Source organism: Oncorhynchus mykiss, chromosome 27 (assembly GCF_013265735.2).
Source record: "Oncorhynchus mykiss isolate Arlee chromosome 27, USDA_OmykA_1.1, whole genome shotgun sequence".
Lineage (NCBI taxonomy): Eukaryota > Metazoa > Chordata > Actinopteri > Salmoniformes > Salmonidae > Oncorhynchus > Oncorhynchus mykiss.
In genome coordinates, this window is record NC_048591.1 from 10,022,855 (window position 1) to 10,036,097 (window position 13,243).

The following is a 13,243-nucleotide window of genomic DNA, read 5'->3' on the forward strand; positions in this document are numbered from 1 at the left end:
GGGGATTTACCTCTGTTTTATGATGAAATCATCAACCCTGTTACTTAATAGGCATTTACTATAGTACTAAATGTAACCTCTTGAGATGGGAAAACACTTTTTATGAAGTTGAACATGTGCTCCTTATGACAGAATGTTCAAATGAGAGGAAATCCCTCCCCCCCCCAAAAAAACTTGACACTACTCAAAAGGTTGACAATTCATGCTCCAAAAGACTAAGGCTATTAAGTGGGCTGGACAAACAGTATACAGTAAAGGGTTAGAACTCCAAGTGCTTTGTTCCACAGCATCAATACATCCCAAAGTCTCACAGATGCTCAAAGCACATAAACAAACATGGGCCTCAAACAAAGAGCTTTACACATGAACTCTATGACCACATCCGTGTGTAGGTGTGTTCATTGCAGAATACGTTCATAAACAAAGTTCAAAACAACTAGGTGACGGGAGAATACTCCAAAACAAATCCTAGATCCGGTGGATAGGGCATAGGGGGGCTGCCTATGGTAGATTACTTAAAATAGATCATCTCTATGAGGTGGGGGGATTCAATATACATATGGGTCTAAAACAAACAAACAAATTAATAAACGAAATGAAAGTCTAGCCACAATAACCCCCCCCCCCTCTCCAAAGGCAATTAGTATAATCAGCCTCTCTCCCTGAGGGGCCTGTAGCTCGCTGTGGAGGAGGAGGCAGGGTTGGGGGGGCAAAAATGGGATGGCCCGCTTCCTCAGGAAAAAGCATCTTGCGCTATAGGCAGGAAATGGCCAACGCCAGCCCTGGAGTCCAGACGAGCCTCTGGAACGGAGAAGCAGGCATTACTTCTGAGCTGTCGGACCTGCGAGGACACAGCCACTCACACACCCACTTCGACCAGCTACATTGCCCGTGTGGCCAGGGATGCCACTGCTGTGAGAATCACAGGGATCCCCTTTTTAACAGCATAACAAGGTAAGAGCTGGACTCTGGGCCCCGGGTGATGCCATTTTAGACTTTTCATCTCAGTTTCATGTTGTCCAGGTGCCCCTGGTTTGGTTGGGCTCCAGTCAGAGCTCTCTTCAGAAGCATGTGTCCTCACCCACTCATAGAGAGCAGGGCTTGGGTTCCGTATTGGTCAGAGCGGAGACCAATGAGAGACCAGTGAGCGGCAGTATTCAGTGGATAACATTCTGTTTGCTTTTTTCAGAGTCATACAGTACATCACTGTTGTTTCATGTATAGTCTTTATGGAATATTTATGCGTCTGCTGTTGTGTCTTTACTAGGGCCTATAGAATACCATAATTTAAATATAACTTCCTCCAATATAAGTATTTTGTTATCATGTATTGCAGCACTTATAATACAGACAGGGCTCCAAAGCCTCGTGGATCAGGAAAAGCCATACATCGATAACTACAGGAATATACAGTGCATTTCGGAAAGTATTCAGACCCCTTCCCTTTTTCCACATTTTGTTATGTTACAGTCTTATTCTAAAATGGATTAAATAAATACAAAAAATCCTCATCAATCTACACGCAACACCCCATAAAGACAAATTGAAAACAGGTTTTTCGTAATGTTTGCTAATTTATACACCTTATATAAGGTCCCACAGTTTACAGTGCATGTCGGAGCAAAAACCAAGCCATGAGGTCGAAGGGATTGTCAGTAGAGCGCAGAGACAATATTGTGTCAAGGTACAGATCTGGGGAAGGGTACCAAAAAAATGTCTGCAGCATTGAAGGTCCCCAAGAACACAGTGACCTCCATCATAGGCAGGGTAGCCTAGTGGTTAGAGCGTTGGACTAGTAACCGGAAGGTTGCAAGTTCAAACCCCTGAGCTGACAAGGTACAAATCTGTCGTTCTGCCCCTGAACAGGCACACAGCACACAGCCAAATACAGGTGTGCCAAGCTTGTAGCGTCATACCTAAGCTGTAATCGCTGCCAAAGGTGCTTCAACAAAGTACTGACTACTTGAGTACTTCAACAAAGTACAAAGTATTTTAATTAAATTTGCAATACATTCTAAAAGTCTGTTTTTGCTTTGTCATTATGGGGTATTTTTGTGTAGATTGATGAAGAGGGGGAAAAAAACAATTGAATCAGTTTTAGAATAAGGCTGTAACGTAACAAAATGTGGAAAAAAGTCAAGGGGTCTGATGACCTTCTGAATGCACTGTACATACAGAGCAGATTTGCTCCACTTTAGTCCTTCTAGAAACAGCCCACATAGTGGACTATCCACAGCTGTTCATCTGTTGGCTGTTTATATCATGTTTTATGGATGAAATGTGAAGAGTGCATTGTATAATTATTTTTTTTTACAGAATTTCGTGGGTGAAGCTTTAACTTCGGTGCCGTTTTAATCCATGTTTCAATGGTATGAAAGCCTTGTTTGATGCGGTGTAGCACATTTGAATTACACTGACCGCTGACCACATGTCCAGTGTTGAGGGAGTATCTGATAATCTGATGAGTCATTGATGGTTATCTGAGTGTCCTTCAGGGAATCTCTGTTGTCTGTATTGTTTATCCCTGCATGTTCGTGACGCACGCACAGTCACGGGAAAATCTCAATAACCTTTTCTATAAACATTAGAGCGACAATGACAAAGTCTAAAGATGCAACATATGAACAGTAGCTTAATATAAGCCAATGTACAGTGGCCAGTATAGGCCTTCTTGTGAGATGTCTCACAGTGAGGAACCATGCAACCAAGGCCCCCATTAGTCACAGAGGTACACCTAGACAATTACAGTTAGGACAGTTCAAGGGAACAAGACCTGTTGCCACTAAGGATTTCAACATTGAACGATCTCACCAGTTCTTCAAAACTTACCATGTAAAAGTTTCTGTCTAGCCTAAGTGATGGTACATGGTGTGGTATTACATAATGCTGTAGTCAGTACAGTAACGCAGTAGATATAGCAGTCACAGTACCTTATGAGAGATAATACGATGTTTCCAGGCTATAAAGTGTGTTAAGTGGATAGCTACACCGTTAAAATGAGTTGCTTTGTAACGCCAAAACTAGTGGCAACTGAGCTGCCACCAATTCCAAGGAGAATGCCAAGAGTGTGCAAAGCTGTCATCAATGCAAAAGGTGGCTACTTTGAAGAATCTCAAATATTAAATAGATTTAGATTTGTTTCACACTTTTTTGGTTACTACATGATTCCATATGTGTTATTTCATAGTTTTGATGTCTTCACTATTATTCTACAATGTAGAAAATAGTAAAACAAATCAAGAAAAACCCTTGAATGAGTAGGTGTGTCCAATCTTTTGACTGGTACTGTTCATTTGGGTTTTACATTCCAACACGCTCCGAACACCACATCTCAGCTTAGAGGCATTACTTTTCATGGTTTCATTGCACAATCATGGTGTTATGAGTCTTTCTATTTTCACGGTGTACTATGACCAGTAAACAAAAGCAAGCAATACAAACGTGACAAACAAAGAGCAACTTAATTGTCAACAACGAGGCCTGCCAAACTAAGGACATCATGGCCATGTTGCCAAGGTCAGCGGAACCAATGTCATGATTACAAAAGAGTTTAACTCAGGAAGGAAAAGCTGAGGCAGAGAGAGAAACATGGGATGTGTGGGAGTATACTGTACATGATTATGTTTGTCACCAAGCCATTACAGCGCACCCTTTGGTGACAAAAATGGTTCTGTGAGATCCTTTTTTATCCTCTTATTCCTACAGTCTACATTACAAATGACTCGCCTGCTGAGTGATAGGCTGGCTACCTTCCTCCTCCGTCCACCTGAATTAGCATTGAATTAGAACACTCTAAACCTCTTCAGGTCAGGGAAACGAGTCTGACGTCTATCCGCTCCCCAGATGGGTGAATCGTGAAGGCACCAGGATGCTACTTACTGCAGTCAGCGCAAATAAAGGATAACCTTAATTCCTCCTGTGCTGTTGGCTGTGTGTGTTTGAGTGGGACAGGGGACAGATTGATGCACTGAGACTGATGAACCGAGGGCATTCAATAGGGGCCCTTCACTCAGTGAGGGGTGGTAGAGGTGCTCCGAGGGGGCTTCCTGTGGCCCGTGTGGGGCGATCAGTACAGGATGCAGGCAGGCTATGATTGGAGCGCCCCCTGTTGACCCCACACACAGGTGCTGCATTGGGGAACGTTACATAACCATGGCGACAAACAACAAAAATGTCCTGATTGGATTTGTTTTTAGCATCTTATAGCTTATCAGTAGCAAAATGCTACCTGTCTATTTCTGCAGAGTTTGAGAATGTGAAAGTTAACGCAAAAGATGGAACCCTTTTCTAATAACATCATATAATCTTGTTCGTTTAGGAATTCCTCAACCTCAGTGGTAGAACTTCTACAACAAAAAGAATTGAGCAACTAGAACTACCCTCATTCTGTTACCTATCTTCCGCAGTCAGGAAGATGACCTGAAGATAACTCCCTATCTAAAACCAAAATAATAGTACATCTGGCCGTTTAGGATCCAACATGAACCAACAGGTCTGCTGGGGGCCGTTGCGAAACCGTTGAAACGCTGCCAAGGTGGACTGTGGTGACAGCTTGGGGAAAAGGATGGAGAGACAGAGAGAGAATGTTGCACTTAACAATGAAGAAGGCAATCTTATGCGTTGCTATTTCCTGTTCCCTAAAGCCTGAAATACACTCCAATTGCAGGCTCCTCCATATAGAAGCCAAGGCACACAGTGAAATAGCCACTCTGTATTCACGGCAGGCCTTAGATGTGCTGCCAGGAGCCATGTTTCCTGTCCCTCTCGCCACCCCCATGGCAATCAACAGGAACAGACCTGACTAGTGGTGTGCTCACAGTGCTTCCACTCAGACAGATCCAATCACTGCTCTGTAATTGATTAGTTCGGTCTGTTTGGGACAGGACGTGCGGGGACTCACTCAATGGAATGCTGAAAAGTGGCAAAGATGATATCTTTCATTCCAACTCTCATCCATGCAGTACTCTCAACCCGCAGACACCAGGCCCGCCATGGAATGAGTTTGACTCCCCTGCTGTAGAGTATCTTCATGCAATTCATTGGTCCTGACAAATAAGTTATCGTGCACAGTGGTATTCCACCATGACTTGGCACTATGTGAGGTGGGGTAACTGAGTACACAACTGTCCAGAACTGCAGGCCAACTGCCTTAGCCAAGGTGACTGGTGGTGCCTCTCATTATACCGGTTCAGAGTCTGTGTCCAGCGGCAGCCCAAGTTAATCAGTATCGCCATCCATTTTCAAAGTCAAAATCCCTAAAAGGTTGATGCTTGTTTGGTGAGTGTTGTGCAAAAAAACACTTATAAGAAACTATTGCTATTCTAAGTGTCCACCAGCTATGGAGAGTAAATATTTGTGATGAATGTGTATTAGACTCTCTGACTTGCCCCCACGACTTAACCTTGTAGAATGTTAAGATGGTTTTCCAGGTCAGCCAGGCCGAAAGGGTACTCTCCGGACCATCCTTTGTTTATGCATCAATACATCAGCGGCTAAGCTTTACCCAATTGTTTACCGTACTCTCAGCCTCCCAGGCTCAAACTGATTTCTCAATGTTGACATTGAGTGCCTGAATTGCGAGGGAAACGGGAGTTTATGTCGTCTGGGGTGCTTCGTCCAACACGGCTCCAAACAATGGCGTCCATATTGGCTGCCACAAATGAAATGTATCCCGCCGAGACGCACTCGTACACAACTCCTATTGTCTTTTTGAGAGTGAACTGATTTGTATTTGAGGGACTTCCTCTCAGCGCGTGCTGAGGCCGTTTGTTCTGGACAACTTACAGGCCAGTGAGAGAAGGGCAGAGACAGGGCATTGACCTGTTGAGGGGTGTGCTCCATCCGTTCACAAGGCACAAGGTGAACTTTTACATTCAATCTTAAAGGATCAGCCCTTTTTCTTTCAATTTTTGCCTAAAATGACATACCCAAATCTAACTGCCTATAGCTCAGGACCTGAAGCTAGGGCATGCATATTCTTGATACCATTTGAAAGGAAACACTTTGACTTTTGTGGAATTGTTTGTAGGGGAATATAAAACAGTAGATCTGGTAAGAGATAAGAGATAATACAAAGAAAAAACATGCGTTTTTTTGTATTTTTTTGTACCATTCTCTTTGAAATGCAAAAGAAAGGCCATAATGTATTATTCCAGCCCAGACACAGTTTAGATTTTGGCCACTAGATGGCAGCAGTGAATGTGCAAAGTTTTAGGCTGATCCAATGAACCATTGCATTGCATCAAGACTGCCCAAATATGCCTAATTGGTTTATTAATACATTTTCAAGTTCATAACTGTGCACTTTCCTCAAACGATTGCATGTTATTCTTTCACTGTAATAGCTACTGTAAATTGGACAGCGCAGTTTGATTAACAAGAATTGAAGCTTTCTGACAATATCAGTCCTGGTAAATTTTCTTGTCACTTCCAATCTCATGCTAATCATATTAGCCTACGTTAGTTCAACTGTCCAACGGGGGACCCACCAATCCTGTGGAGGTTTTAATGGACATGTTCTTTTGGAAAAAATATGTGTAGGGAGCCTGTTAGGATTCAATTCTAACTCTATGGCAACACCTATCCTACAATATCCGTCATTGAATATTGCCTATCATGATAGGTAGGCTTGCATAACACAATAATGTAATGCAGAACACATAACATTTCATACTGCATTTCTTTCGTGAATAAACTGTCCACATTCCTAATAAATCATCAGTTGGGATGATTGCCAGAAGCTCATGATATTGGCTGATCCTGGGTCATAATGTGACAGGTGTAGTGTAGCACCTAATTGGAAATTCAAGGGGAATCCCATCTGTGTTTTTTTCTTCCATTACGCGGATGTATACTATTTTAATGGAAACGCGCGGAAAAGACAGAGTGGCATTACAAGTCTGTAAGATAACACTTAGGAACTTGATTATAACAGCAACTCTGGAGAACTCAGTCGCACAGTTGTCAATGCCTTTGCGCGATGCCAACGCGGCTGCTGCGAGTGACAGCGATAGGCGAGGAGTTCAGAAACCAGCCCACAGAAAATAAAGGGTGAAAGCTTTATGGAACTCTCCGCAGCGCACTGAGCGCAGCAGTCTCTCACCTGACGAGACGACCTTATCTTGGTTTTGACTAGCTCAAGGATTTCACTTTTGTTTGTATTTTTGGTGCATGTTTTTAATAAGCGACTCATCATGAATCATGTAAGTAGATTCACCTGTTGTGTGTTTCTCAGATTGTTATTGGATATCCATTATGATTATGTTACTAATAGACTGACACTGATGACATTGACAACTGGCATTAACCTACAAACAGTAATGTCTAGGGAAATGTGATACATTTAGACGTTTTCAGTGTTGTTATGTTGTGTATGATGAAACATAAAGTGCTGTATTTTGGGGGGTCTTTAATTGAAAGGTTTTTGCAGAGATCATCTCCGATTTTTAGCATTTGTGTTATATTTTTGTGGCAGTAGGCTATGACAAACTCTGGTCTGGGATTAGCTACAGATTGTAATAATAGACAGTTGAACAATTATTACACATTATCTGGTGTTACAATCTGTAGCTAATTGAGGCATGTGACTCATTCCCGAATCTCTTGAAAATGCTTGAGTTTCTAAAGAGAGTCATGCTCAGGGTTCTGCGTTAGAGACTAACCTGATCAGTTAATAAGTCATATTTATTCTGAGACAACTCAGGCCAAACCTTTGTCGAATAAATATGATTTATTAACTCTCTTTATAAACTCAAGTATTTTCATGATTCATGATTTATTCCTCTGTACTCTCAGGAGAACTGAACTCTAAATGAGCTGACTGTGACATATTTTCTTCCTGCAGAAGAAATTTCCCCCCCTTTAGATCTACACCCCCCCCCCCCCCCCCATTTAGCTCTGCTCACAGCCAGCCCTGTGTCAGTTAACAATTTACTGCCCTAAATATGTTGAAATAAGGGAAGTGTCATGGAAAAAAACACAATCTTAGCAGAGGTCTTGTAGGGCACGCACAGCCATTATGTGAACTGTTGCAGCTACTGAGCAATGCTGATATGATAGTGAACTGCTTTGCTTCATCCTTTAACATTATCCTGATGATTGGCAAGGTATTAGAGTTCATTGTTCATAGCCAACACTGAGATTGGAAGCCTTGATTGAGAGGAAATCTGGTCAATCAAGGACGTTGAGGGGCGAAATCACATGTTGATACATTTGATAGATAGTTGATAGAATTGAGAGAGAAAAAAGCAGCCTTTCCAAACTAATCGTACTTACTCATATAGGTATTTCCTATGTTGCTAATATGTTTTATTGGATTCACCGACCCATGTCGCCAGTCTCCATAACACTGTCACTCTCAGAACAGCTTCTGTCCTCAAGGAAAGTTATACAAGACCGTATGTTTTTGGGGCCCTTCCAACAATATTGGGCCTGTCCTCTAACCGCTGCCTTCATTGAGTGGCCTTAGGCCAGAATGGAGCCGCAGCGGAGCCCCTCATATCTGACACATCTTGACGGTAGGCCTGGCCTCTCTGCAGTAGCCTGATGCCCGCTCTCTCCCTTCTGAAGAGACAAGATGTCTGCAGAGAGGGGACTTTGGACCAAGTGAAGTCTTCAATTACACACTATTGTGTTCAGTTCGACAGTTCAAACGTATTCTAAAATGTTAAATAGCTGAAGGTCAAGCCTGAGTGTAGGCCTATTCAAGACATGAGATTAAATAGTGTTATTTGTTGATATGGCTATAAAAAAAAACACATTGGCATCATACATATCCAGCCAATCCAGAAGGACATGATGTACAAGCTTTTGAAGTTTATCTGTGTCAAGAGAGATGAGACCCTCGATAGTGTGTGTTAACGAAACAGAGATGTCTGGCCTGGCTGGTGGGTTGTGCTGTTGGCCTGTTGGAGAGGTGGAGAGGGAGGGACCAATGGGAACCTGTCCCTTTTGTCTGCTACTTGGTCCTGGACGAGACAGGAAGTGGAGTTAGTCTGGGAAAGTGGTCCCCGTATCTCCCCCAGTGATCTAACCGCTGCTTTCATAATGGCAGCTCTGATTAGGTTATAATTAGAGCAGGAATTGCAGTGTGGCTTTAGTAGCTGAGTAGATGAGGAGGTGTGGGAGAGCACGGGATAAACAACAGGGAGGGCTGTCCACGGGACCACTTGTTACAGCCGCTCTCGAAAGCTTATCAGACATCCGTGTCGCTGGTGTCACCGACTGTCTGCAATGCCACATGCTTTACGTAACTCGGGTTGTCGACATCACGTTTCATGTTGATATCTGTGAATTTAGAAAGCCATTGTTCATGAGGCTTTGTGTTGACTACCAAAGGTCAAGGATAGGCCTGGCATTTGCTTTGCAGAACTATTCGGTACATTTTTTTGTTTCCTTGTTGTCACGCCGCTAGTTGCGCTTGCGTCTTGTTGTTTGCTCACATGGCTTTTCTTGCAAGTCATGACATGGAACCAAATGGACAAGATCTAACTTCATTAGTAAGGGTGTGTAATAACACATTTTATAACCCTATTCGGTCACATCTATTGGACTCATATAGCCAATGTATAGGCTAAGTTCATGTTGTGTAAACAAAAGTGAAAGGGTTCACTGTTATGTAATATCCCTTTTGCCACAAACCAGTCATCAGTTGTACGTTTCAGTCGTAGCAGTTTCCTTTGGGGTTAACTTCCCCTCTCTAGAGAGGTGGGTCTTTTTCCAAGCCGGCGACCTGGTCTAAATAAGTTCAGCTGTGTATGAAGCTTCTATACAATATCACAACATTCTCAGTGTAGTTCCCCTGAAGGTTGGCTCTCTGATTGTACCTTGAATGCCCCAGCTACCCACATGGAAAAAGCATCCAGAAGCACTGTCATTCTAAAACACTTAGGGACGCTACAAAACAATAGGTCTTCTTTGGGAATTGAAAATGCCCTGGCCATAATAATTTGTGTAAAGCCATGCACGTTACTGTGAAACATCATAAATCAAGTCATTTTTTAAAATCTAATATGGAATGTGTTTTAGTATATGCTATATCCCAAGCGTACCATTCATAATGTTTGACTTAGTTTATAGTTTACCCAGAATTCATCATGGAATTTTTATTCATTAGAACAAAATCAATACTTTTTATATTTGTATCTGGTATCAGTAGGAGTAGGAAGGAGAACATTGTAAACTGGTGAGCAGAGGTCTCTTGAGTTTTCAAGTGATCAATTCAGGACTTTCCACTCAAATGTTCTCAGAGGTCACTTTCAATTTCCCCAAAGTAAGGGCACGGAAATAGCGGTCTCCATCATTTTCCCAAAGCTTGTTGAGCACACACATACACATAAGAGGGAAGTGATTCAGCGTTGTCCCTTCCCCTTGTCACCAGACGTAAATATCCCAGGGCTCTCGGTGTGGCAGGAAGCCCATGAAGAGGGACAAACATGTTTTATTGAAAAGGGTCAAAGGGCATCAAAGACTGTAGCACATAAACAAGTAGAACAAGGATCTGAAACCTAATAAAATAGGCCCAGATCCTGGACCTCAGCCACATGACCATGATAGCATAGCACATCTATTCACAACCGTCTTTCCACCCAAACGGAAGCAAGGTTGGTGTTTCCATGGTGATTCCTGTTTGGGTGGTAAAGGCAGAAGGTTACCTGTTAATGTTTTATCAGATAGACTCTCTCTTTAAAGATGATTAATGATTGCTGATAACCATCCTGTATCTGAACTATCCTATTACCCGGCACAAGGGTGGGGGCGATGACACTGGGTGAACAGATGACTGTTATCGTAAACTGTATATCTGAGTTACTTTAGTAACTATCCTCGTTAGCTGTATCAGACAAAATCTTATTAGGTAGCCTATTAAAATGAACAAAGAAAGATGTGTGACATACTGTGCTATCAGTTTTATTCAGGTCCAATTTAAAGGAAGCATCTCTTGGAAGAGGTCCTAAGTAATCATTCCACATCTCTTTCTCTCTCTGTTCCTTAGTTTAAACCCCAAGTGGAAGCATGCCCATCCTCAAGAACCTCCCAGCGCGGCTGAAGGGAGGCAGCAGGGTAAACGGGGAGTTGGAGAACACGCGTGGCGAGCTGATCCTTCGCAAAATGAGCCTGAACCTGAAATCCAGCGCCTTTGAGGAGCCCAGTGGCAATGAGAAATGGGCTCAGGCAAACTCACTCCTGGACGGGGGCGCGCCACGAGACCGTAACCCCTTCGAAGACGAGGAGGATGAGAACGAGGCGAACGAGGAGAGACGTGGCGGGAAGAGTTCGTTCAAGGGCACCCTGGACCGTATCCGAGGCGTCTCCCCGCTGAAGACTCTGGGCAAGCTGGGCAAGGGGCTCCGTATGTCAGGCCGCAGTAAGGGCACTGCCACCCCTTCCCCTCAGGGGTCCGTAGCAAGCACCCCCACCTCAGAGAAGAAGAAGAAGGGCCGACGGAGCTCAGAGGGAAGCTTACTCAGGTACGAGAGGTGTAGAGGGAAGCTTACTCAGGTACGAGAGGTGTAGAGGGAAGCTTACTCAGGTACGAGAGGTGTAGAGAAAAGCTGTTGAGGAGTGGTTTAGTAGAGGATGTTGAGCCCAGCCCACATCTCCTATAACATAACCCCTTAACCCTCAATTCCACCTCTTCTCTGCACAGATTTGCAGGGAAGTGCAGGGAGAGCCTTCGCAAGGAAAGCCTGCCCAACGGGGAGCTGTGCTCAGAGAGCGAGGGGGGCGACTCTTCCAGCCGCCGGCTCTCCTTCATGAAGATGGTGGGCCTGGGTAAGCTGAAGAGGGAGTCCGTGGCCGACCACTCGTCTCATGAAGAGGAGGTGGTGGAGGAGGAAGTGGTGGAGGAGGTGAAGCCAAGGGAGCCCCTCTCAGGTAAGGACAGCCCTCAGTGGAGCACTGGGTTACTAAGGGTCAGCCAGTATGCACTGGGATCCACTCTAAATTATTCCAACGGGGGTCTTATGATGACTGTTGATTGGTAACTGAACCAGTAAGGGTATGCTATCCCCCCATTACATTTGAAGAGATAAGATACTGCAAAAATGCATGGAGATCATGGCCGATAATAACCCAAACAGTTAGTTGATAGTCATGGCCAAGGTTTACTTCAATTCAGCTGAGCATTCCATGTTTCACAGGTCTACCATAAAACAGGGTCAGCCTCCCTTCCAGTAAACAATCAATCCCGCTTATATTCTCCGCAGTGTGCTGCTATTTTCACAACAGAGATGATGCTATGAATGTCTCAATGTCTGGGGCTGTTTTTGGACACTTTGGAAACAATGGGAGAAAGATGTCGCTGGGATAGAGGAGACCAGGTCCAACTAGTCCACGGCTGAGCGATGCGGTCATCCCCATGCAGGAGGACCAACCTAAGGGTTTCCCACAGAGATATTCGATGTAAGATGTGGCATAGAAAAAAAAAGCATAGAACTTGATTCCGTGAGTCTGAATTGAATAATCCAGAGCTTAACGTTCGGGATAGCGTGAGGGAACTCGGTAATGGTGCACCACCATGTCAGCATGGCTAGAGATCAGCTTTCATGTTTAATACCAACAGGATGTGCCTGTCTCTCTGTGTGAAGAGTAAAGGTAAGGCTAAAAGTGGTAGCAACAGTCCCATTTAAAAAAAAAATGTATAAAGAATGTACAAGTCCTTTTAACCAGCTTCACCAACAGCACATAGAAACTGCTGAGAGCTCAGGATCAGACATGTTCACTCTTTATCCTGGCCTTTCACTAAGCAAGCTGTCCAAATACCATCGTATCACACTCAAAATATCACTGAGATGTGTTGTTTACAGGCTGTTGACTTCATGCCTCCATTGATGTAACCCAGAGGACATGTCACACATTCTGAGTCTTTATATATAGTGGGGAGAACAAGTATTTGATACACTGCCGATTTTGCAGGTTTTCCTACTTACAAAGCATGTAGAGGTCTGTAATTTTTATCATAGGTACACTTCAACTGTGAGAGATGGAATCTAAATCCCAAAATCCAGAAAATCACATTGTATGATTTTTAAGTAATTAAAAATTAAAATTAAAATTAATTTGCATGAAGTGTACCTATGATACAAATTACAGACCTCTACATGCTTTGTAAGTAGGAAACACTGCCGATTTTGCAGGTTATCAAATACTTGTTCTCCCCACTGTAGATGCTGCTTCTCCATGTTCATGCCATTCTACCTACGCCACTGGGCCCCATGACATATCTGAGACTAGTGAAGCAGGA

The 13,243-nt window shown here is 43.5% G+C and overlaps 1 protein-coding gene across 2 annotated transcripts in view; it reads left to right on the forward strand.

Annotated features, from left to right (window-relative positions):
• The first annotated feature begins 805 nt into the window (after window positions 1-805).
• LOC110507509 (tumor necrosis factor alpha-induced protein 2) overlaps window positions 806-13,243 on the forward strand; it is a 36,960-nt gene continuing 24,522 nt past the window's right edge. The window contains exons 1-3 of one of the 2 annotated variants that reach the window (XM_036964978.1): window positions 806-954; window positions 10,994-11,468; window positions 11,648-11,874. In XM_036964978.1, coding sequence (XP_036820873.1) covers window positions 11,014-11,468; window positions 11,648-11,874 — 682 coding nt within the window. In that variant the 5' untranslated portion in view covers window positions 806-954; window positions 10,994-11,013. Of the gene's footprint in view, window positions 955-6,771; window positions 7,203-10,993; window positions 11,469-11,647; window positions 11,875-13,243 lie in introns of those variants that run through there. The other variant, XM_036964977.1, reaches the window with a different exon arrangement.